Source organism: Camelus ferus, chromosome 25 (genome assembly GCF_009834535.1).
Source record: "Camelus ferus isolate YT-003-E chromosome 25, BCGSAC_Cfer_1.0, whole genome shotgun sequence".
Lineage (NCBI taxonomy): Eukaryota > Metazoa > Chordata > Mammalia > Artiodactyla > Camelidae > Camelus > Camelus ferus.
In genome coordinates this window covers 23677031-23703293 of record NC_045720.1, presented here as the reverse complement: position 1 = coordinate 23703293, position 26263 = coordinate 23677031, and the positions used below count along the sequence as shown (strand labels likewise).

At 35.2% G+C, this 26263-nt stretch overlaps 2 protein-coding genes across 7 annotated transcripts in view; both read left to right on the top strand.

Annotated features, from left to right (window-relative positions):
- Positions 1–26263, top strand: part of PKHD1L1 (PKHD1 like 1) — a 133712-nt gene that overhangs the window by 10612 nt on the left and 96837 nt on the right. For 3 of the 6 annotated variants that reach the window (XR_004315082.1, XM_032467655.1, XM_032467652.1), the window contains exons 5-18: positions 3015–3072; positions 4208–4301; positions 7632–7685; positions 8227–8300; positions 9229–9271; positions 12852–12922; positions 14145–14255; positions 16197–16286; positions 18158–18426; positions 19685–19776; positions 22671–22830; positions 23109–23244; positions 24362–24505; positions 26072–26229. Coding sequence is in view for 5 of the 6 variants with exons in the window: in XM_032467655.1 (XP_032323546.1) it covers positions 3015–3072; positions 4208–4301; positions 7632–7685; positions 8227–8300; positions 9229–9271; positions 12852–12922; positions 14145–14255; positions 16197–16286; positions 18158–18426; positions 19685–19776; positions 22671–22830; positions 23109–23244; positions 24362–24505; positions 26072–26229 (1554 nt within the window). In the remaining variant the exon portion in view is untranslated. Of the gene's footprint in view, positions 1–3014; positions 3073–4207; positions 4302–7631; positions 7686–8226; positions 8301–9228; positions 9272–12851; positions 12923–14144; positions 14256–16196; positions 16287–18157; positions 18427–19684; positions 19777–22670; positions 22831–23108; positions 23245–24361; positions 24506–26071; positions 26230–26263 lie in introns of those variants that run through there. The other 3 variants (XM_032467653.1, XM_032467656.1, XM_032467657.1) reach the window with 3 other exon arrangements.
- Positions 23363–23706, top strand: LOC102506660 (ATP synthase membrane subunit DAPIT). The gene has a single exon (XM_006187577.3). The coding sequence runs from the start codon at positions 23418–23420 to the stop codon at positions 23592–23594; it is 177 nt and encodes a 58-aa protein (XP_006187639.1). The 5' UTR covers positions 23363–23417; the 3' UTR covers positions 23595–23706.

Here is a 26263-nt window from a genome sequence, read left to right as displayed (position 1 = left end):
ATATGATTCTGAAATACCTCTGTCTCTCTTCTCTCTCCCTAAATGTGGTGCCATGGTTTGTTTCCTAGAATAAAACACCTAAATGGCCCCCAGCAAGTCTTAAACTGGACTTCTTGTATTCCTCCTTAAACCCACTTTTTGTTTGATATTTCTCACCATCTCAAGCTAGAAACCTGGGACATCCCTGGATTCTTCCTTGCCTACATCTTCAGCTCCACAGCTATTCAGAAACTGAACCAGGATAATCCTGCCCTCTATATCAGCTCTGAAGTTCATCAGCTCTGAAGTTCATCATCTCCTGATCTTTTTTCCTGCCATGGCCTTTTTCGATTCTGGTCTTGTCATTTCTCACCCATTATCCTGTAGCCTGTTGGTCTCTTCATCCTTCTTCACTGCATTGTTCAGATGCACCATCAAAACCATGCATATTATTATGTCTTTCCCCTGCTCAGTATCCATCCTTCAGCCATTATCTGTAGGTTTCTTTTACTGTATCACAGTCTGGAACCAGTTCTGTTTCTAACAGTGTCTTCTAACTTTCTCCCAAACCAAGGACCCCTATGACTTACTCATTTTTGCTTAGTGAGTCCTGCTCTTTGCTCAGGATTCTTAAAATTCCCCTGGGAATAGCTAAGTGATTTTCTCTACTGGGTTCCTCCAATAGATAGTGGCTTAGCACTATGTCTCAGGGTTCAGATGCAGGGCTTATTATGTATTCTGACTTGGTCATATGAAACTATGCCTCAGTTTCTTCATTTTTTGTAGAATGGAGATGTATAAAATGGAGATTATCTCACAGCATCATGTAAAATGGATTAAATGATATTAATAAGGTGATCAGAAAGAGCCTAGCACATAGTAACTACTATACTTCAGTGTTTTTATCTATATATTCCATTTATTACTATTTTAGATTAGACCATTATTTATAATATGGTTATGTCTATATAAGTAATATTATACTATGATTATATTTCTCTCTCATACAATATTTTGTTTTTCTTGGAGTTAATAATTGCCTTTTTTTTTGGTGGGGGGAGGTAATTAGGTTTATTTATTTACTTATACTTTTTAAGGGAGGTATTGAGGATTGAACCCAGGATCTTATGCATGCAAGGCACATGCTCTACCATTGAGCTTTACCGTCCCCCCAATAATTGGCTTTTTATGTGTGTATTTGCCTAGTTTTCTGTGTATCGAACTCTCCACCAGAAGTATGGCTTTTTTTTCCAATATATTCAGACCATTAGGTAATTTATCAAATCATCTCTGCCTAGAAAATATTACTCCTGAATCCCTCTGTGCTCCTACTCCAGTCTACACAGGCTGTTCTCTAGATATTCTGCACAGCAGTCAGTCATCACGGGATCTACCTTCATCAGCTTTCTGGGTATTTCCTGCCTCTCTCCCTCATGTCACTACCTGCTTCCTAAATCCTCTGACTTCCTCTTTCTTGATTTACTACCCCCTCATTTTAGTGCAGCAAAGTGTACTTAGAAAATAAAATCCTTCTACTAACAGGTTAAATTAAAAGTCTTCTAATACTAAAACTGTCATGCTATGCTCACATTTGGTTGACAGTTTAGTTGGGTATGGAACTCTAGTTTGGAAATAAATTTCACTTGGAATTTTGAAATCATATCTTCACTGTTTCCTGGCCCTGTGAGTCTTAAACTATCTATGGTGAAAGATCAGCTTTTAAGAAATTTCTAGTCTGTTGAGGATCAGTATCATGTAAAATACAATAAAAATGTCATAGCAGTGTCCAGCTGTGATAAAATTTCCTAAGTGCTTATTATTACTTTTTATTCTTATCAAAGACCAATAACAAACATTTTGCACACTTTTATTGGGTTGTTTAAAACCCTTTAAAAAAGTACATACTTGCAGCATCTAACCCTCATACTATTTTCTGATTTTATGTTTAATACCTTTGATCATTATCCTTGACTGCTGTTATTATTCAGATTAATTATTCTTAATTTTCTGAACCTTCTTTCTTCTTTTTCTATTTTCTGAAAATGATTTGCTTAGTCAGCTTCATTGATTCTTGTCTTCTTTGCAGATGATGTATTAAATTGAAAATCTGTTTCTGATCTAGCTTCTCAAGTTGTAATGGTAACTAATATGTCGTTTAATGTGCGCTCTTCTATTACTTTTGCCACAGATATGATTCATATGAGGATACTGTGGCTTAGAGAGACTGACTTGCAGACAACTTGGTTGTGCCTCTGCCTTTTCTATTACTCTACCTCTAAAAGTGACATTTTGCCCGAAGTCTGTTTGACTAGGTGTTTTACTTCCTATCATTTTTACATAGATTCTCTATTAAAAAAGAATGAGTCTCAAATCATTCTTGGCCTCACATTTTGAAATTTCTCTTTTTTGGCAGTCTGAAAAAAATCTGTCCTTTTACTTTAGGTGGAAATCTGGGCATCTTTCTTCTAGGTTGTCCCTGAATGAGAACTGGGAGTGGTAGGGACAGGGGACAGCTGGCATTTACTGAGAATCTACTTTGCGTGAGGTTATTTTGCTCGTATAATTTTTGTATCCACGCAGAGGCCATCCTTTTCTCCGCCGGCAACCTTCCTCCTCCAAAAAGCTTCCCCAAAAATGCTGCCCATGTTTATGTCCTCTTCTGTTCTCTGAGGCACTCTTGTGCTTCTGCAGGTGGACTCTTCTCCATCTATTTCTAGCTCACTTGTTTTCTCCTACATTATTTGTTTTTAGGTATAGGTTTTGATCTGCACATATCCCAGTTATTGAGGAATCTTTGTTTGACCATCAGCTCTGTTTTTCACCTGTTCAGAATGAATTTTGTTTTTCAATTATAGTACATCTCCCTTTTGCGGTAATTCTTTCTCTTTCTAAACTTTCTTATATGTAAAAAGGAATATTTTGACAGTCATATTATGGATATTGTTTAAATATAAATAATATAAGAAGCAGAGATATTTCATAAAACTAGGAACAAAAAAGAGGTAAGATTGCTTATCAACAGTATTATTTTACAGGCAAAAAATTTCAGAACCCCAACAATAAGAAGCATCACACCTTTGTCTGGAACTCCAGGTCTGTTATATGACAGCTGAAATATCTTTTTTGGTTTATAGTAGTTAATTAATTTGTTTTTTGTTTTTTAGTATATAAAATTACTATGATACCTGAAAATTTATAAATGGCATTTTTTGATTCTAAAATAACTAAAAGAATTTTTAAATGCTTTTCAATATCTGCATCTGAATCTATTATACTGTATTCAACTCTCCCTCTATTAGACATCCAGCTGGCTTCCAGTGTTTCTTATAATAATTATAGTTATATTAGTTTATAATTCCAACAGGAATATGTGAGAATGCCGTCTTCTGTAACCTTGACGATTCTAGGTATTCTTTTTTTTCAATAATTTGTATGAAAAATATAGTAGGGCTTTTTCCTAATTCTTCCAATTCTTTGATTTATGTAATTAATTTTGTATTTATTAACCATTTGTATTTCTTCTTTGTACAAATTACTGGTTCATCTCCTGGTAATTTAAGGCTAGTCAATCTTTCCCATATTAAGTTACAAGAATTCTTTGATTTTAAGACTGTTAACCATATATATATTGTATAGGTGGGAAATATTTTTTGAATTTATTATTTGCTTTTAAAATCTATTAATGATGTTTCTACTAGACAATTTTTATTATCAAATCTGTAGATCTTAACCTTTTTACTTCTCCCTTTATTTTTATGCTATAGAAGATCCCACCATCCTAATTATTATATACAATATAAATAATATAAATAAAATCTATAAATTTTCACTTATTTTTTGAGAGTTTTTATGGTTTTATTGTTTATATTTGATTTTTATTTCACCTAGAATTTATTTCATTTTTTGGTATAAGGCAGGGATCTTATTTACTTTTTTTCAAATAAATCACCCATGATCCAAGCAATATTAATTGAATAATTCATACTGTCTTCCATGAAACACCTCTTTAATCTATAAATACTCATAGATACCTCTTTAATACTGTAAATATTCATTTACATTTTATTGTATTTGTTAGAAATTTCAGAACAATGCTAAACAGTAGTGATGAACACAAGATGTAAGTGTCTAGATGCTGGTTTTATTGGGAAAAACCCTAGAGTTTTAATATTAAGCACATGGGTATATGAATAGATAATCTTACACAGAACTTTTTGTTTGTTTTTAGGCACACTAATAACAATCCAAGGCAGAATCTTCACTGACGTCTATGGAAGTAATACTGCACTAAGCTCAAACGGGAAAAATGTTAGGATTTTGAGGTAAATTTTTTTATTGTTTATTTTTATTTTATTTTATTTTATTTTATTTTTATAAACATGTTCTAGGGCTCAAAGGAATAAGTAATTTTACGAACCAGAAATTGGGGCAAATATTTTTTTTTAATTGAAGTATAGTCAGTTTACAATGCTGTGTCAATTTCCAGTGTACAGCATAATAATTCAGTCGTACATATACCTACATAGATTCCTTTTCATATTCTTTTTCATTATAGGTTACTACAAGATATTGAATATAGTTCCCTGTTCTATACAGTATAAATTTGTTGTCTATTTTATATGTAGTAGTTAGTAACTGCAAGTCTCGAAAATTTTTGATACTGAAACATATTCTTATCACTCACAGATTAGATATGATATCCCATGAATAATGGCTCCAGTGATACTAAAAACCCCTGCAGTGTGATGGTATTAATCAGTGCTTTTCAGCCATAGTATAGGAAGAAAAATAGACTATTGCATGATTCATTGGCGTAGAAGCAGTGGCCAATATACCTTTCTCTTTTGGTCTGACATAATTGCTTACTTTTCTGTGATGAATTTTATTAATAGAAGGTACATGGAAGCAAGTCCAGTAGTTCAAATTGGGCTAAAGTCATAGAACTTCATTACTGGAGAACTTGCTTAATCTAACTGCCTCATTTTACACATATTTTTAAAAAAACCTCTGAAGCCTGGAGGTCTATTGCTTAGTCAAAGTCAGGAGAAAAACCCGAGTCTTCTAACAGGCAGTTTGGCACTGTGTCTTTTACCCGTGGTGTACAGGAAAGTGCTGAAACTAAAACAGTCAATAACTTATTAACAGGCTAGGATTTGAATCCTGGTTCCTCCAGATACTGACTGTGGATCAGATGGTAACATTGGCTGATTACCTAACCTCAAAAAATATTGTCTACCTTTAGGACAGGAAACTAGCACCGTCACTAGGGTTATCTTCCTATAGCTTAGGTGGGGTTATCTCAGTCCTGCCTTAAAAGACTGAAAGTCCTGTTCATTTCCTACAGAAGGAAGTACTGAGTCAGTATCACAGCTTTCAAGATGCTTCATTCTTACTGAACACGTGTAAAATGGATAAATTAAATAATAATTCAGACAGCACATAATAATAATAATCCAGCATGTACATATGCATATATAATTTTGTAAAACATGCAGTTTGAAAAGTTTTACTGAATAAAATCAAGATGATTTATCTGGCATTTTATGAGGTAGAAGTCTCAATTAAATCACATTTGCATGAGTCTATAATATTCTGGAAAAATTCATACTGATTCCTTATATATAATAAAAGAACTACTAAATAGAGAAATAAATAATTAGTGTTTTATATGGACAGTTTAGTATAAACAGATATTTTTGTCTACTTCCGTATAGTTGAATGTTATGAATAGCTTATATTCCAATTTTTAGCTTGGGTTTCAAAGCCATCCTTTGCATAATGATGCAAGGAAATAGAAATTTTAACTTTCAGAGTGATTCCTTTTTTTCCCCCACTGTGGTTGAAATTTACTTCTGTTTAATACAAAGAAAGAGATAGAAATTATTTCATGAAATCACAGAATCATGGTCAAAAGAGAACTGAGAGGTGAGGCTGCCCAGTCCTCCTTATATTTTGGTAACCCTGAGATACTGTATATAAATATAGAAAAAAATTCACACACCTGTTATTCGGAGAGGCGAAGGTTTTAGAGCCGTACTTATCTCATTTCTACCACATTCATTGTAACACTGGGGCCCTCAAGGCATTTCATTGTGCCTGAATTCTGTTAGCAGGAAGTAGTGGGCTGAGTCTTGCGCAGAAAGTCAGGAGGCCCAAATGCTTAAGCTGCTTCTGCTTCTCACAAGTCTTTACAATTTGGCCAAATCTCCACATTCAGACCAGGTACGAATGATAGAGGATATGCAAATGACTAAAGGACCTAGTGCTTACAAAGGAGCTTTTGGTCTAAAAGGTCAGATGAGAAAAAAAAAAATCTAAATATATGTATTTAAGGCCAAATAGGGTAGTATTGCCAATGGTCTGGGCAAACCCAAACCATTGTGGGGGTTACAGGGTATGGTTGAGAGCATACGCTGGACCACGGCTGTCCGGATTTGAATTCCTGCTCTACCCCTTACTGGCTGCAGGTTTGGGCAGACTGCTTAACCTCCCTGCCTCAGTCTCTTCATCTGTAAAATGGAAGGATAATAGTTACTCACCCATAAGATAGCTGCAAGGACTAAATGTAGTAATTAACTATAAATGTTGGCTGCTAAACTTCTTATTTAGTTGCAGTGAGGCAAGAGTTTAGAATGGGAATATGAATTCATGAATCTGTATATTGGGCACAGTAATTCAGTTAACTTTCTTTATAACCGAAGGTAATGATAAATTAAAGAATTTGTGTGTAAAAGTATATTGAAAAGTTCAAAGTTCTCTGCAAATGGAAGTTCCTACTTTTTATAGTTCATGTTTGTATCTGGCCTTATTTTGTGTCTGGAATTTGCCATCCCAGAAGCTGGGGTGGGGAGGGTTATTCCGCTGTTGCAGAGTGAGATTCCAGTTACCTGCAAGCCTCCAATCTACCAGGTTCTGTCAGCCTTAAAGCAACAGGTTGAGTTTATCAGCTGGGGAAATGCAAAGGCAGATTTTCTTCTTAGCTTCTAATCCTTCTCAGCTTCTTGATCCTGTTTCATTGGCATTGATGCTATTAGACATTCTCTTCATCCTGATTACTTTGTGGGACCTTTGCTGTGACCTTACCTAATTCCTACAGTATGAAACTTAACTACAAAATTATATTTTAAATTTGACTTAATTGAACTTCAGGTGGAAGAGTTCCCATTATCTACATTTTTTATTCTTTTTTATGAATTTTATTTTATTTGGGGGGGAAGGTAATTAGGTTTATTTATTTATTTATTTTAATGGTGGTACTGGGGATTGAACCTTGGGCTTTGTGCATGTTAGACACACACTCTAGCACTGAGCTATACCTATCCCTACATTTTCTGTTCTAAAGATATTTATCACTTTCTAACACACTGAATATATTATGATTATCATATTTATTATCATTCTTCCCCAGTCAGAATGTCAGTCCCATAAACTCAAAGGTCTTTGTTCTGTTCACTGATGTGTTCCACTATCAACAGCAAGAACTGCAACATAATAAGCAGTCTATACATGTTTGTTGAGTGAGTGAGTGAGTGATGGATAATAATAAGTGAGAGAAGAAGATATAAGGTGGCAGTAAAACTTGGTGGGAGGAGAACATTTTGAAACGATTTATTAAGCATTACTTGATCTTTCCCAATAAATTATTTATACAGAGTTTATACTGGAGGAATGCCCTGTGAACTTCTCATACCACAATCTGATAATCTGTAAGTAATTCACATAATTTTTTTCAAAAAATAAATAGAGGATATCAACACACTAAATTTAGTAGTAATTCTTAGCAATGTTGCATAGCTGAATGCTTTATAATGCAGTATAAATTATAATATTTAATATAGTAAGTTATCCATCATTTGTGTAGTTAGATGTAACCTGATATCCCCTGTCTCCAGTATAGTATGATATAAACTATTACATAGATTATTATGAGAAAGATGGTTTGAGAAATATCTTTATCAAATAATTGTTTCACTTGGTAGCATTTTAAATTCTTTAAAGGAATATCAATGAGGATAGCCAAATTAATTACAAAATATTTAATTTTTAAATGAAGTTTCTTATTTTAAAAAGTCAATAACTTCAACCAGGTCTAGGAAATATTTTCATTTTACAAAAATTCTTGTTGTAAGCAACAGTTTCTATCCTGATACATATTCTGAAATTCATAAGATGTTTTTAAGGGAAACACAGTATTTTAAAACTTTAGTGTCAGTATGAACTTTTAAATTAACATATATATTTTATTAGGTATGGTCTAAAACTAGATCACCCAAATGGAGACATGGGTTCTATGATTTGTAAGATGACTGGAACTTACATTGGTAAGTGTTGATCATCATTCTTCAGAGTTCTCAGAAAAGCCTGGCTATCCCCTTGTTTTGTATTCTCCTGGGTCTCTCCTGTAGCCTCATCCCTTTTTTTTAAAGTTAGTATTTCCTCTTTAACTTGGCTTCTTTTCCATGTCATGTAAGCGTGTATGAATTACCTTTTTCCTAAGGTTTACATTGAAGGTAATCTTCAAATTTCTTTTTTCTTTTCTTCTGTCATCTGGATGATTCCATTACTAATTTAGCTGTTTCCTCTGTAGCCTTAATTTTATTCTGTTTTTTCCCCTTTGCTCAGTGTACTTCAGACACATAAACCTTTTAGTTTTTGAATGAGCTTTATTCCTTCTGTCTCAGGGCCTTCATCAACTTCCTATCCTGAGAATTTCTGATAAAAGGTCATGTTTTCAAAAACGCCTTCCCTGATCCCCTGCCTTGTATTCTCAAAAGTCGCTCTCCTTTTCCTTGATTGCTTTATCACAATTTTTAGTTCTCTGTGTCATTGCTTTTAACGGACTGTAGCCTACACTTTAATATGCTCTGTGAGGAAAAGAGCAAACCGTGCTCACCCTCCATCTCTCAACCTAGAGCCGAGTGTCTGAGCCAGGTAAATAGACACTGAATGAAAGAAACTGAAGGCATTATGGTTACATATATGTTCTTCCCTTCTTCTCCGTTCATTATTATATTTTGTCAGGTTTTTCTGATTTTAACCTTAAGACATCTTATTTTGTATATTTTAAAGTACTAGGTACTTTTTAAATATATTTCAGTTTTCATTTCTTTGATGATAGATAGATGGCTGTATAAAATACAGTGTTAATTTGTATTTCTTTACTTTGTTTTTAAATCAGCTTTATAATATATAGTTATTGTTATTTTGTGATTGAGAATTTAATTGATTGTGTATTTTAATTAATTCCAGGTCATCACAATGTCAGCTTCATCTTGGATAGTGATTATGGAAGGTAGGTCATTTTGTAAATAATGATTTTCATAATTGATTCAACTGGGTAAATAAAATAAAAATGTCTATTTACTTTGTGCTATAGATCCCAAGATTAAAAAATTGATCACCTTCTCCCCCTATATTAACATTTACGGGGTCTGTAACTCCCTTTCAGTCATAATTTGTGCCTTTCAATTATTGGGAAATCTAGCATTACCTAAAATAATAAATTAAAAAATCTTTGGTTGTGATATTGAAGCATTATTTTATGTTTTGTAGCCCTTCATATATAATTTAAATTGTTTTGGTAACTAAGTAATTAAATTTTGATTTGAACTAATGTAAGAATAAATAGAACCTCATGGTTAATATTACCTGATAATAGTTTTCTTTTAAAGTATCAGAACAAGTAGAGTTGTGAAAGATGGTAGTTCTAGCTTTTGATTGTTAATTTTAATGCCAATGTTAATAACTTGTATTTGTGATTTGTAATAAAACTAGAACTTATATTTCCAGATATTCTACATCCTAATTTCAGTAAGCAAGACCATCACACGTTTGTAGAAATATCAGAATATGCAAATCTCAACACATGTTGCAAATCTTATTGATAATAATAATGAGCATTTAGTGGCAGGCATGATATGAAGCACTTTACATATATTATCGAGTTTAATACTCCCAAAGGACCTATAAATTGAATGTTATCATCCACCCCATATTGCACACTGGGAAAATGAGACTCAGGAACATTAAATGATTTGCTCCAGGGTATTCAGCTGGCAGGAAGCAGAGTTAGTGTGTGAACCCACGCAGTCCAACTCCAGGGCCTAAGCCTTTTATTCCAGTGCTCTGCCAGGACTGATGGAGGGTTTCAGTCACAGAACCACGTCCCATCATCATCCTGACCCAGGATTCTCTACCGTGGTAGGATCACCGCATTCCTGAGAGCAAATGTGTGGGGGCATTTGTTGGCTGGCCCAGTAACTGGAGCATGTTAATGGCCTTTTATGGGCAGGACCATGACGTGCCAAGCCTAAATGAATTGTTCTTCCCAAAATGTCATGTCATCTCCCATTAGGAAAATGAGCCAGTTGATAGAGATCCAAGTATGTCACATTAGCTAGCCATCCAATACTAATATATCTGTAATAAATCAATGATAAGATAGGTCTATTGATTTATTTTTGTCTCTGAAGAGAGACTCAGTGATTAACAAGTTTGGAAATAATGGCAGTATTATAATCAAAGTAGATGTTATTCCCATCCAGTGTTTACAGATTGCAAGAGAAGGATGAGATTTGGTCCCTGCATGTATGGAAATGGAGTTGACCTGGTGAGACCAAATCCATTATCATTGTATTTAGAGAAGAACTAGTTCTAGACATCCAAAGGTGATAGGTTTATAACCATGTTATAAACCTGGGCTGGACACTTAATTATAAAACTATATAGACTACAGCAAAACCATGAAGAATATGATACTTCAAAACAAGCCGGAGTGGATGAAATGTAAACAGGGCTAAGATTTACCTTTATGACTCACAGTCCCGAGACTTAACTGTAGTTTTCTGCATGGACATAGCATGGCCTACTTACATATAACTTGGTAAGATAGGACAATCGGATTTTATTGAAAAATATTAGGAAAACATGTTAGAAGCAACAATTATGGAGTTTTAAATGATTTCCTGAATATGGTTCTTTTATGCTCTCAATGTCATTCTTCCTAAGGTGAGAAAAATGAATTCTTAGTTCTGAGTCTGTATGAAAGGTACTAATTGCCAAATCCATCATATGTCTCTCAGAGAAATAATTATCCAAAAATAGAAGGTTTGAGTGATCAAGCTTGAATGTGATTGATAAGTGTACATAAATCAATATGCAGCAATAACATGCCCTTAAATTTTTAATTTTAAAGAGCCAGCAAATTTGTACTTATATTGGCGAAAATATTGCATAAGATTGTTAATTCTGTGATCTTGACTTATAATTCTTTTGTTGTTAAGACAATAGCATTCCTTTTGTATTAATGTCTCAGAATTAAAGGAATTGTGTTTCTGTATAAAACAATCCTATGAATTTAATATAACTGTTAAAAATATGACATTTACTATTTAAAAGCCTAGTTTTGAAATGTTAAGTCACTTTATAAGTTATAAAATCCATATTTTACAAATTTCAAGAGCATTCCTAAATATCAGATGAACCGATTAAGGACCACTGTGGTACCCATTTTGTATTTATTTTTATAGCCAACCTTCTCTCTTCTATTACTCCAAGTTCAAACAACAGCTGTTCCAAACTGATAAGGTTCAGATGAGGCTGCCTTAATTGAGAAATGTCTAGCCATTATCAATGAATTAGTGAAAATCACCTCAATGTCATACCAAATAAATTACATCCTAATTTTATTTTAGAAGGCAATTTCCCCACCAACTTCAGAAACAAAGTTAATTTTTCAGATGCGGGATCTGACCACAGACAATATTGTTGGAACTGGCATCATTTCAGATCTTTGAGAAATCAGTTGAAAGGCCAATAACATAAAAATGTGAAATCCAATATGCACTTCTTAAATAGCTAATTTAGCATAAAATATTTTCAGGGACTCTTTAGCTTTGCAAATGTGCATTATAATGCCTGCGTTAGATTTACAGGGAATTAACTATTGGTCTCTACCACAAGGTTTGCATTTTCCTTTTAGATTCCAATTCAGTGTGTTATAATTGTGATGAATGGGTTTTAGATCTTAACATTTGAGTTTTTAAACTTTTTTAATTATGAATTTCATTGAGGTGATAAAAAGAGCAGTGTTTAATTTCTAGGATCAATTTCTTCCCTTCCTAACCCTCTTGGCTATGGAAGTACAAGTGTATAGCTGTCAAAATTGTGAATAGACTCTGTGTTTATTAAGGGTGACTTAAGTCTGGTGGATTGTTGTTAACTTGCTTTCATCCGTTTGCATTCTCATGCAAATTAGGGTCAGGAGAGGAGAAAGGTGTAGTACACAGGTTAGGAGCCAGGGCTCTGGACTCAAACTGCCAGGGTTCAAATTCTGTTTCTGCTGCTTTACTGTCTTTGTGATCTTGAGTAAGATAAAAATTCTCAGTTTTACCTACCTCACAGGGTTGGTGTAAAAATTAAATAACATAATAAATTAAAAGCTTTAAAAAAAACTTAGCATACCTGATAAGTGTTCAACAGTGCCAGCTTTTCTGACACTGAATGGGTTATAATAGTATGGAAAGCCCCAGGGTGGTCAGCAGAAGAGCCCAGCTTTTATGAAGGGTAATCCTCCTGTCTCTTTATTGTTTTATGTTAATATAAATTCTTACTTTATCAACTATAATTTATACATAATAAAGTGAACGTATTTTAAGTGTGCAGTTCAGTGGGTTCTGACAAATATACATTTGTGTATATGTATATTTGTGTAATCAGTAAGTACATCAGAATACTGAACATTTTCATCTTCCTCAAAATTCTTTCCTGCTCCTTTGTAAATTAAATGATTTCTGTCACTAAAGTAAAAAAAAGTATTTCCTAAAATAAAGGTCATTTTTAAAGCAGGAATTTTTACTTTTTTTTTTAAACAGGAGTTTCCCACAAAAAATGGCATATTTTGTTTCTTCTCTCAATAAAATTTCAATGTTTCAAACATATGCAGGTATGTAACCTTTCTGTGTATGTGTGTTTTGTGAAACAGGAAGTGAGAGAGATGTGTATACTTCATTTCATCAAGTCAAATACAGCAATGATTGTAAAGTATACTATATTATTTTGTGTAATTCTAAGAAAGGAAAAACACCTAAGATGGGGAGTTTAACAGGAAGCCCTGACATTAAGCTAGAATCCCCAAAACTACATTTCTGGTGTAAGATTGATTGAGAAATAAACGTATCACATTAGAAGAGACAGCAGGGAAACTTGTGCAACTCAACTTGGGCTATTGGTCAAAGGAGGAAAAAAAAGATCTTTGCTGTCAGATTAAACCACAAGCCAGCACTCTCTGAGATTTATGCTCTCAGTGTGGCCCCAAAATGATCCTCAAGCAGATCATAATTCATTCTAATTTAAAGAGAATTTTAAAGAGGTCTCAGGTTGGTAGCGCCCCTGGTAGAGTGTCTGAAGCAAACTCAAATTCTCCTAGAATAATTGTACTTCGTTTCATGTCTGTGGTGATTCAGATTTCAAAGATGTCCAAATGTGGGGAAAAAAATTGTGTCTGGGAATGAATCAAATATGATCTGCCTTGGCTTTTTCTAGGAACTTATTTAATGTGAAATTCATATATAAAAATACATAGAACTTTGATAGGTTGAACGAATAAGAATAAATTTTAATAAAAGTCTACTGTATATCATGCACTTGGCTATTTTGCCAGTGTACCTAAGACTTTTATATATAAAGCCACAAGAATTCTCATCATACTTAATGTATTGGTAGGTGAGAAAAATATAGATATAAGGTGTTGGCCCATAAATATAAGAAAGATTCATTCTTCAAGAGCATAGGGGAGAAGAGGCTGTTCTCCCGCCTTCCTGCTCTCTTCTGGACTCAAACATCTGTGCCCAGCCCAGATTTTCCTTACTCTCTGGATCCTTCCATTACCAGAGTCTCTTTAGTACCAGTTACCACTAACGCCTGGTCCCCAGGGGATGTAGGTGTCTGTGAAAGCCATGTTTATCGTCCTCTTTGCAGCACTGTATCAGAGACAAAATAATGAAACCCCTGAATCATTCATTTGGTCATTCAGTACCATTCAGTACCTGTGCTGTGCTATGTGCTGTGGCTAGGTAATTTGGAAAATCTGTAAAAAGTCAGACATTTAGGTTTATGTGCACTATTCATGGTGTTTTCTTTCATGTGCTTCCCCTCACCGCTCCCAGAGGTCACTACGATTTCACCTTCACAAGGAAGCATTCAAGGTGGCACCAGGCTAACAATAAGTGGACGGTTCTTTGATCAGACAGATTTCCCAGTCAGAGTTCTAGTTGGAGGTATTTTTCATGACTTTTAATATATTACTTTATAAGAACAAGTCCTGCCTTTTCTTTAATAATGTGTAAGAAGAGTAACAGCCTTTTCTCAATTAATGTCTTAATTTTAAAGTAGCTGGGTATTTGCAGATGGGCATTTGGTTCTGGGACTTGATGCTTTTCCCACTGCAATCTTCCAGTGAGGACCAATCCTTTCAGCCTTACGTGACCAGGATTTGGGCTCTGAGGTCATCACAGAGGGCACTGCATAGCAGCATCGTGGCTGCCGTCAACAAATTCCTTGCCACACTCAGAGATGCATGCCCCCTCTGTTTAATAGACTCTTAAATGTCCTTTTTGAACTATTGTTATTTCCCAGTGGGTTGGCTGATTTTGGGGAAATTTAAAGTGGTGTTTGGGGATACTCTCTTCATTCTCTTGTCATATACTGTGCCTTGTCTGGACATCAGTAATTACTGATGATATTGGCCTTGGAAAGAGCATTAATTAATGTGTTATATGTTCACAAATGCACAGAAGGCTTGACTCTCTGGTTATGCACCATTTTCATATGTCTGGTGCAGATCTGACCAGAGGTAGGGAGCTGGGCAGCTCAAATGGGAGGCTGGGGATGAACGTCATAGTGGAGATCTTCCTACTTATGACCTTACCTACCTTGATGGACAGGATGCCTTCCCTTGCACCTGGCATGTAATTTTTCCGATACAGCCCTATTCTCAGGTGCTTTCTGCTTTTAAGGAATCTGCCTATGATTCAGCCAAAATGTGATTTTGAGAAAAGAAGTTCATAGAAAGCAACCTTGTGTAACATTTGTACAGTGTCTTCTATCTCCATGAATCCTTGCTGGCCACCTGCATAAATATTAAAATCTAGGCCAAAAGTCTTTAAAATTTCATATAATATGTTATCCTGATCAGATATTTTGTTTTAAATATTGAAAGCATGGACATGAAATTTTTTTAATTTATAGAATGTGTTTTATGATCTGGCATTAGGATACAGCTGATACACAGAGATAACATGTTAATTTTTATTGTATTTCATTGCCATTAATGTGACAGCCAGATTTGAGATTTTTGAATCTTCAATAATTTCTTGAAAATAATTATTTTTTGGTATCTTCCCTTTACTCCAAACAAAATATGTTTGAGTGGTTTATTATACTGTTCAAATGTACTTTTTTCCAGTTCAATTATCTTGCATCCCCAAAGCATTCAAAGTAGTAAAAGGTTGTGTTGAAGTATAAATTTTCCAGACCACCAAACAAAACTTGGCAAATACACTTTCCTCCATCTCCCTTGCCTCATTATTCATGGGTTATTTCCATTTCAGTAAATAGTGAAGGAGAGCTGACCTTACATGAGGTACCATGAGGGGCACACAGGGGTCTAAAATGTAGACTCTTCCTCAAGTCTAATTGTGCTTGTGTATAAGTACTGTCACTCTCATTTAGCCCCTTGTTTGTTTTGGTTTCAATCTGCCTGTGAAAATACCATTTACCGTTTATTATCCCTTTTGCTTTCATCTGAAAAACTTGGACAAAACCACCTAAGAGGACTGGGATCATCTACCTTTGTAAATTCTGAACATCGTGAATCTATTCAGAAACTTTACTCTTAGGAACAAAATACAAGGCTTCACTTTGGACCCAGAAGTAAAATCTTTTTACGATAACATCGTTTCATCAAATATTTAATTTTTTTTCTCAGAGATTATGAAATATTCTAACTCAGACTTGTGAGATTTTGCCAGGAAAATGTTGCCTTGTGGAAGCACAACAATTGATAAGCGTTAATGGAGAACATGTAAAGGAAATGAAGACCCATCTTTGCCTCTTGCTTGTGCAACTTGGTTTTGGTTGAAAAAAGCACTTCCAGATAAGCTGGTGTGATTTGCATTCTGAAGCTCTGTAGTAATAGTTCTGCCCTTGCTTCTCTGTAGGTCAACCCTGTGATATTTTGAATGTCACAGAAAATACCATATGTTGCAGAACGCCCCCTAAGCCTGATATTCCCAGAACTGTATATCCAGGTAAGTTGCCGTAAGAGAAGGACCGTTTCTATATTTGCACAGGGAAAATTTTATTGACAGGTATCTTTAGTGTCTTAGTCCGTTCAGGCTCCTATGACAGAATGCCATGGACTGAGGAGCTTGTAAGCAACCTTGATCTCACACAGCTCTGAAGGCAGGAGTCAACGGCCTTGGCACTGGCAGACTGGGTGTCTCGTGAGGCCTGCTTTCTTCTAGATGAGGCCTTTCCAGGGCCGGGGGGCTCTGTGGGGTCTCTTTCATAAAAGCACTAATCCTGTTCATGGGCTGTTCATGGCCTCAATGCTTCCCAGAGGCCCCACCTCCTAACACCATCACACTGGGCATTAGGTTTCAACATCTGAGTTCTGAGGGTTGTGAACACTCAGCTGGTAACAATAGTAACAGAAATATTATTTGAACTTTTTAGAGTTTGTAGTGAGACATACTACATTTCTTCCTAGCTTTTTTCTTTATACTTTCTGGACTAGGAAATACTTCTATTGAAAAAGCTGCCTCAAGGCTGCAGCAGTGGAGGTAAACCTGGCCTAAGTTCCTCAGACACCTTGTGAAAACAGCATGTTTCTGTTGATAGGTTAGGTGGGTGCCTTCATTTCAAATCAAATGATTATTACTAAACGTTGGTACAAGCTACATGGAGAGTTCTCAAATGCTTTTTTCCTGCTTGAAACATAAATGGCAGAGGTTAAATCCTTGTCTAGAATGATTTAGAAGTGATAACAGGGATGGAGGGAAGTGGAACTCAAAATTCTGTCACCTGTGGCCAGTGAAAGTGGACTGGAGCCTTGATATCTGCAGCTATACCCCTGGGCTCCTGTGCACATGTGCAAGTGGACTCTGTATCTCATCTTGTGCACCCAGTGAAATCAGCTTATAATTGTCTCATTGGCTGGTATTTGAAGTCGAATAAATTCAGCTTATTAACCTCCTAAATTTCCTTGTTTTGAATGATTTTTTTTAAAATAACCAGTTTAGGAGGAGAATTTCAATATTTATCACTGATAATGTTAAAGAAAATTGTGGATACCAGAGAACACGGCTGCTGTAAAAGGTTGAAGTACTTAAGCTTTTCTCTAAATGAACTTAGGGCAAGAGGAGTAGCCATTATTTTCCAGGTCCAAACACCCCTGACAAGCTTAAGGCTGCTGGAGGAAGGCCTGATCCAGATTGTGATTCTATGTTAAGAAAGAAAAATTAAAAAGTGAGATGCTCCCTTATGATTAGGAAAAGCATTATACTGGCAAGTGTAGGTTCACTTTAATGAGGATGTTCTGTGTCTGATCCTTTCCAAGAAGGAGGTGACATCCTACAGCAGAAGTATGTTGGGAAAAAGAAAAGGAAAAACAAATACTGACAGAAATCTTAAGGCCAACAGTGTCTGTCCTTTGATTAATTATAAGCCATTAATTGAGTAACTTTTATTAGAGAGGATGATCAAGGTGAAGTTTTTGTAATCAAATGGTTTGAATCTTAAAGTTTTGAGTCTTGACTATATAAAGCAACAGCAGTCATATCAAAAGTAATAATTATTATATTATTATTATCTTACATAAAGCACTCACTAAGTACCAGGTATTTTACGTATATATGACATCCAACCCCCACAGCAGCCATGCAAATCCTAATATTGCTCTCATTTGATATATGTAGAATCTGAGGTACAGATATGTCTTAATAGCACTCTATCCTCTGGGTACAGATATACGCAGGGGTGGGTGTAACTGTTTTGTTCCCACACATGCTCTAAAAATGTGAGTAGGAGTAGAACATCCATAATTGCCACCCAAGTAGAAGACTTCGAGGTACAGCATCAAAATTCTGATGAAAGTCTTCTTTTATTTTGTTATGTTCAGGTGGGAGAGGCCTAAAGCTTGAGGTATGGAATAACAGCCGGCCAGTCCATCTTGAAGAGATACTCGAATACAATGAAAAGACTCCAGGGTACCTGGGTGCCAGTTGGGTAGATTCAGCGTCCTATGTTTGGCCCACGGAACAAGACACATTCGTTGCACGCTTCAGTGGGTTTTTGGTGGCTCCGGATTCTGATGTTTATAGATTCTACATCAAAGGTGATGACCGTTATGCTATTTATTTCAGCCAGACTGGACTTCCAGAAGACAAGGTAGGGAAGTCACAGAATACCACTTGATATTATAGAAACAATACGGTGACCTTATATATATATATCCCATTTATTCGACTCCAAAACCAAAGATATATCAAAGAATTTATGTGATGGGTTCTTGGCTATTTCAACACATGTGATATGAACCATAAAGTCATTATAGAAAACCCATGGCCTAAAAGAAAATGCTTCCGCATACCTAATTTTTCTCTAGCAAAGAAAAAAACATACACTTCCTTTAAAATTGAAGATTATTTTTATTGTGAAAGAATTATAATCACAGGAAATTTGGAGAAGCACACAAATATTTCACTATTCTATTAGATTTGTTTCATTATTACTTGGTCATGAGATTAAAGTCTATTATCTCCTTCTGTCTGTGTCTTGGTTTTTACATAAATAGGATCATATATCCAATTTTATAGTCATTTTTTGGTCACATACTAGTTTTTTCACATATTATTAAATAATTTATATATCACCATTTTTAATGACTGAATAGTATGTTATTGCATGAGTTTACTAAACTTAGGTAACTTTCCCCATACTGATAAGTTCTTAAATTCTGATTTTTTATAACCATAAATAATACTCTGTTGAACACTTGTGTTCATCAAATTATTCTGTATTTTATGTTATTTCTTTAGGACAGTCTCACAAATGTGAAACTAATAGATCAAATAAGAAGAATATTTTATGACTCATTCTATATATGGCAAGATTGTCTCCCAAATGGATGGACAAGTTTAAATTCTTGCCTTTGAAACATGAATTCCAATTTTACTGTACTTTTCAGCAAGTTTCCTTTAAAGATGGTATGAGAAGCCCAAAGTCTTCTCTTTCTAGTATGCAGACCCATTTGGTGATCCTTGGCAACTTTCAGACCTTCCTTTAATAATCTCACTTGGATTAAGTCCCTCGAAGTTCTCCGTAGAGCAAAAGAATACTTTATTTAACAATAACAATCTTCCTCCCATTATGGGTCTTTCAGTTTCCCATTGCAGTTTTAATGGTCTGTGTGTATTCATGGAACAATGGGGTTGATGTTAGTTAAGGGCAAAAGAAATGAACTGAGCTTTGATAAGTTTTTAAAATTCCATTTCATCATGGATGACAGACCTTAGAAACCTGAAGTATTTTCACATTTTTCTATTCATAAAATTTCCATGACTGTCAGAAATAATAAATGATAAATAAATACTGAAAAGTTTTATTAATACATTCTCTCCTCCCTCCCCTGTCTTTTTGGGATAAGATGAGGATTGCGTATCATTCTTCCAATGCCAACAGTTATTTTTCCAGTCCAACACAAAGATCAGATGACATTCATCTTCAGAAAGGAAAAGAGTAAGATTTTTTTCTTTTCTTTAAGTTCTTGTGTAGTATTTAAAAACTATAAGTTTGTATCTAAAAATATTTTATTTGTTTTGTTGGTAGAAGTGACACTAGTTTATTGGTTTAATTTATAATTAGTCATTCTCTATAATTTTGTCAAGTTTTATTTCTGTATTTTCAAGAATACTGTCATTCAGCTAACCAGATATTTGAAATCTAAATTTTTCTTGTTATAGAAATTAGAATTTGGGGAAATTTACTTAATCCTGCTTTAGTTTCTTACTAGGACCTTCCAGTTAATCAAGCCATATAATTTCTCTGCTCCTATTTTTCTCTGTTGCTAGAGAAAAATCACAAAACTGCATGGATTGGTGCCACACTTAATATATTTAATATTCACTGATTTATTCCAGACCCTGGGCCAGGTACTGGAAACTTAATACAAAGGATATTATGATAGACTCCCTGCCCTTACAGAGTATATTTAGTGCTGAAAGATTAATTCCAGGGAGAAAATGAGGGTATCATTCAATGGCTAATAATCCATTTGAATCCAATTCAAAAAGCCATTCAGGACCCTAAGAAAATGAGGAGTAAAAGGCACAATATGTGCAAAACAGCTAAGTTATATGGAGAACCTCAAAAGATTTATTGAAACCATCTTCCATTTACCATTTGCATCTGTTAGGTTTTGCTGCATAAGAAACAAGTCCCCCAAATTTAGTAGCTAAAGCAACCCAGTTTTGTAATTGGCTGGGTAGTTATTTTGATACCAACCAGTTTGACTAGCTTAGTTGGTTATTGATGGTCTCGGATGGCCTCATTCACATATCTGGAGCCTCATCAGTTGGCATGGTGGGAACTTAGATACCTGGAATGTCTTACTCCACATGGTCTCTCATCTTTAAGGAGGCTAGCCCAGGCTTGTCACAATGTCCGTGAGGCAAAAAAGGCAATTCATAATGCACATGTACTTTTTAAGACTCTACTTGTGTCACATTTGCTAATATCCCGTTGGCCAAAGCAAATGGCCAAACCTAGATTCATCAGGTGAAGAAATGGACTTCACTTCTTGGTGGGAGAAGTTTCTTGTTTGTTTGTTTGTTTGTTTGTTTCCCATTCTACCACATCACCCTTCAGATAATGATTAGACTGTGCTCATAGGCAGCACACTGGAGATCTGATGGAGTTGGACAGACAGAGTTCATATCAGGAGTACCTGAGAAAAATCACACAGTGTTCTCACTGAAGCCATAGGAATAACGGTGTGAGGAAAGCATTCCATTTTCTCCTCCTTCCTCTGCTATCACTTCTTTACATACATGAGCATTTTCTCTTTTAGCCAAGATCACTGTGCCAGTTCAGGGTAAGTGGGGTACCTCGTTAATCCCTACTGCTATTAAATGTCAATACACCTTCAGACTTTGCCTTGACCTTGGAAAATGAGTTTAGTTTACCCGCTTGGCAAGAGCACAGAGCTTGCATGAAAGTGATTCATAATACATCAGCTGCCTGGTGTCTGTGCTTCTGCAAACTAGCGTGGAATTTGCACACCGGCGCATACAGTGATGGCTGTGAGCTCTAAAATTGAGGCCACTCTAGCTGGTTTATTGCACAATGGTCCCTGGGGCCTTTCCAAAGGTAGCTCATTTTGCCAATTCATTCTACTCAGATAATACAGCCCCATCTATAAGTGCATGTCTCTTTGGTCACCCTCTTTTGTACTTTGAATCCTGCTTCAGTTACTAGTTTTTAAATAATCTTTCAATCTTTAAAATGCTCTTAGTCTCTGTTATTCATATGAATTAAAGAGAATAAGAAATGTATTTTATGGGATTTTGTGAAGAGTAAATATGGTAATGCCTGTAAAGTGCTCAGTTTAGTGTTTAATAAATATTTTTAAGCTGCCAGTCAGAATACAGAATTTATTGGTTCTTCCTCAAGTCCTTCTGCCTAATTAGTATTTCCCATCTTGATTTGGCAGAGCTGGCTAACAGGTTCTTAGGGCAACCAAAAGCCTAATGTAATCCTCCAACATCAGTTATGTGAGGCGAACAACCCAGAGCCCCATCCTCCTTGCCAGGTGGGAGGTAATAAATACCCATCATTCACAGCCTTCCCTGAACTGTGGGTACTTATTCTCCATATACAGGAGTATCTGTTGAATGATGCAAGGCAATATAGAGGAACTCCCAGCTGGCCTCTCCAAAGATGGGAGCAGTGGTAACATTGATGGAGATTTAGAAAGGGAAGCAGTAGTTTTGCACTCATTTGTAATAGCTGGTTAGTGAACACCTTATCCTGGATAGGCAGTTGGATGGTGGGCAGAATCAAGAATCTTCAGAATCAAGAATTCCAAATAGAAGCTGTGGATCCCATACAGCTTGTTGGAGATCTGTCATCATCAGTCTAATCAGTAAGAGTTTCCTGAAGCAATGTTTTATTTCCCAAGTTACAAGTGGAGACAATATTTAAGGATGGAACTTTCATTTCTGACACATACAACCACTCAGATACAAAATATTTATGTCTAAATCAGTAACCTCTGCATGTCTCCTGTGTTTTATGCCAGGGAGTTTGTGTTATAACCTACCATGTAATTTTGTTTTAATCTCTTTAAGGATAGAGGATGGTATCTTTTTCAGTATTTATTGACAGAACTGAGTGAGTTCATCACGAATGGGAACAACTCTCTATCTCTAATGCAGATATCTTAATTCATTTTCTTTTAGCAAACTGCTAGGAAATTTTGTATATTTTAATAGTTAAAATCAGGGATACTACAATAGAAGTCATTCAACAGGCAGGTGTTTTATATAGTGTTGAGATTTTATTCATTGAAAGAAAAATTCATCACAAGTGCTCTGGAGAAAAAAGTCACATTCTTTAGTTGCTCTATTTTCCAGATACTACATTGAAATCTTGCTGCAGGAGTATAGACTAAGTGCTTTTGTGGACGTTGGACTGTACCAGTATAGAAATGTCTATACTGAGCAACAAACAGAAGATGCTGTAAATGAAGAACAAGTGATCAAATCCCAGTCGACAATTGTCCAGGAAGTACAGGTTGGCTATGATTATAGATCCACTTTATAGAAAGTAAAAGGTCAAAGACAGGAGCTCTGTTACTAGGTAAGATACTGTTTTGGGGAAAAACAGTCGTAGAAAATTATTAAACTGTGGCTTGGAATATCTGTAATTACAAATCAAGAGACTATTATTTGATGACAAACACTTTAAAGTATTCTAGGGCAATATGGCAATATAGAGGCATTGAATAGGTGATGCTTTTAAAATGCATTTTTCCATACGGTAAATATATGCTTTTTAAAACTGGGAAATAGGTTATAACATTGGAAAACTGGGGAACAACTAATGCAACTAATGAAGTGCAGAAGATCACGGTAACCAGCCCATGTGTGGGAGCTAATTCATGTTCACTTTACCAATATAGACTAATCTATAACATGGAAAAAACTGGTAAGTTGTAAATAATAAGGGAGATTTTATTCTTCTTCATGTGTATTCAAAATTATAAAAAAAATTTGCTGTAGTCAAATTTTACTGTCTGGAAAATATAATTTTAATAATATGCTAGAGGTACACTGAAGGACACAGGCTGCAGAGTTGGTGTCTTTTGGAAGACTGAAATCATGGCAGGTCCAGAAACTGATGCCCAGTTCCGTTTCACTGGCATCAAAAAATATTTCAACTCTTACACTCTCACAGGGAGAATGAATTGTGTTCTGGCCACGTATGGAAGCATTGCTTTGTTAGTCTTAGACTTCAAGTTAAGGTCTAAAAAAACTCCAGCTGTGAAAGCAACATAAATGGATTCTAAACTGTACCTCATCTGTTAAGTTCCCATGCCTGAAGAAGCTAATGTCAGCTCATCATGTGATACTCAATTTGTACAATAAATTATGAACCTGGAAAAAAAAATAGTATGCTAGAGAGAGAAGCAAAAAAAAAATATATATTATGAAAAAAACCTTCAGACTGGGATAGAAAGTGACATCAATGGAAACAACCTTTGGCTGTACACTATCATTTTCTTCTCTGAGGATTGTGATACATGCATATCTAAACACTCATAAGGAATTTACATATCTGACTCACAGGCTTAAGTTAATAGGAATTAAATGCATCATTACAGAGAGGTAAACACTTCTTTCAGTTCCTCAAGTTAAGTGATCAGCCTATGAGACACTAATTTAGCTGTTAATAAAGACATTGCAGTTCTATATTTTATAATAAATCCTGAAAAAATAATTTATGCTATTTCTGTTGTTTCAATAAGTAAATATTGATGAGTGCTTGCTGCTTGTCAAATACAATGCTGTTACTATGGGCATGTTAAAACAATAAAATATGAGCCCTGTCCTCAGCAGGTCATAATCCAATTGAGTGGTCAATATTACTGAACTCGAATCAATTTCAGAACATAATTTTATTAATTATAACTTACATGGTATAGACAGTAGGTGCTTAAAAAATTCAAATATAAGACATCTGTGCTGGCTGTGGTAGTGCCGAGATTTCACCTCTTTTTTTATTAATTATTTGATTTTAATTTTTTTTTTAATTCATCCAAAAGTCTGGCTACCTGCTGATGCTTCTGACTTCATACTGCAATCAGCCTTAAATGACCTCTGGTCTATAAAACCGGATGCAGTTCAAGTAATAAGAACACAAAACCCCCAAAGCTATGTTTATATGGTAACCTTTATATCAACTAGAGGTAAGCATGTGTTTCATTTTTGCAATTCTGTAAAGTTTTTTCCTAGGAAACACATTTGTGTCCTGTCAACTCTGCTGAAAAAGGTAAAAGCTCCACAAAATGACAGAGAAAAGGAAGTGGATTCATACCCTTGATCAGCTTTAGGGGAAACAGAAATTAAATAGTTAATAATTTTTTCTATTGTGACTTAAATTTTAGTTGTACTTCATGGAGTGTACAGCTCCAGTGCATGAGAAATGTACACTATGTACTACAAACACGCTATCAGTATAATAGCCTCCTTCATATTTAGCACAAATTAGTGAAGATATTAATTTTGGAATGAAATTTAAGTAAATCAGTATTTCTCACGCGTAAGTCTGGCCAAATCTTGCCTGATGAAAAGATTCTGGGGTCAAATCCACGTGGGAAACACTGCATACCTCAGCTTCTCCTTGAAGACTGACAGAGCTCATTAGAATATTAAAATCCCTTAGGAGTCCTGTAATGAGAAAAGGACAAACCAAATATAACAATAGAAATGATAACAAAAACAAAAACAGAAAAAACAAAATCAGTGCACCTGTGTTTAATGCAGCATTTTCCAAAATTACTTGACCTCTCTACCCTTTTCAAGTAATAGCTATTAACTTCCTATTACATTTTCAAGTCTTATGGCCAAATTTAGCAACCAGTTTGGGTATTTGGGGTATCTAGTTCATGAAACAGGTCCCTGAGTATATGTGTATTTGATTCCTGTGGCAATCACTATTTTCCAATTCATATAAGTAAAATGTTACTTCATTGTTTATGTCTCACATTATGAGATTGTTAATTTGATTGTTGAGTGGAGAGTGAAGAATTTGTTTAACGTGAATTGAGGTTCTGAACATTTCCCAAAGGTTAGATTGTGACAATACCATGTGAGTGAAGGTACGGTTATCCTTGTTCTTCCAGAAACATATTTTTAGATCAGAGGGAAATTTTAAGGCTTCACCAGAGACCTTAAGAAATATGGTACCAAAATCATAACTGGGCAAATTCTAGGACTTTACCCAACAGAGAAAGTCAATGGGATTCCACTGGTAAAGCATCCTTCCAAAGAAGAGAGACAGCTGGGGACAAGGCCTTATTTCTTGCAAAGTGGGAGTGTGTAAACAAGCCTCACAGGCATGGGGCTGTTTCCTGGAATTCATTTTTGTACTCTATTCATGACTACAGAAAATAGCAATTCCAGCCTAGCCCTTTACTAAGATGATGGCACTGGAGCAAAACTAAAAGAATTTTTGGAATATTCTTTTGCCCATTGATCTTTTTCCTCATGATCCCAGTACCATCTTCTGCTTATCTTTCGATACTTCCTTTTAAGCCACAGAAAAAGAACTTTAAATGTATAACTCTTCATTTGCTATTTCTGCGATGGCTAAATCTCAGATTCAAGGATCTGCATCTTCCCCATTCATCATTTTCTTTGTGATACTGCAACTCCAATAGAACCAGTTTTGTTAAATCTGAGTTTAGATGTTGTGGTTGTATTGGTATTTTATTAATTTACTTCTTTGAATTCTGTTTGGTACTTCATTGTAGGAGACTTTGATCTACTCAGTTATGAAGTATTTGAAAGGAACAATGTCACACTGGATATAACAGAACAAATCAAAGGAAAACCCAGTTTGGACACATTCACACTCAACTGGGATGGGATCACTTCTAAGCCTCTTAACCCACAGTCATCAGAAGCTGAAGTATGCTCTATGTTAATTTTTTAAATAGAAAGCC

Excerpts from the sequence above, each read along its gene's own strand:
- LOC102506660 (XM_006187577.3), top strand. The coding sequence starts at position 23,418 with ATGGCAGGTCCAGAAACTGATGCCCAGTTCCGTTTCACTGGCATCAAA.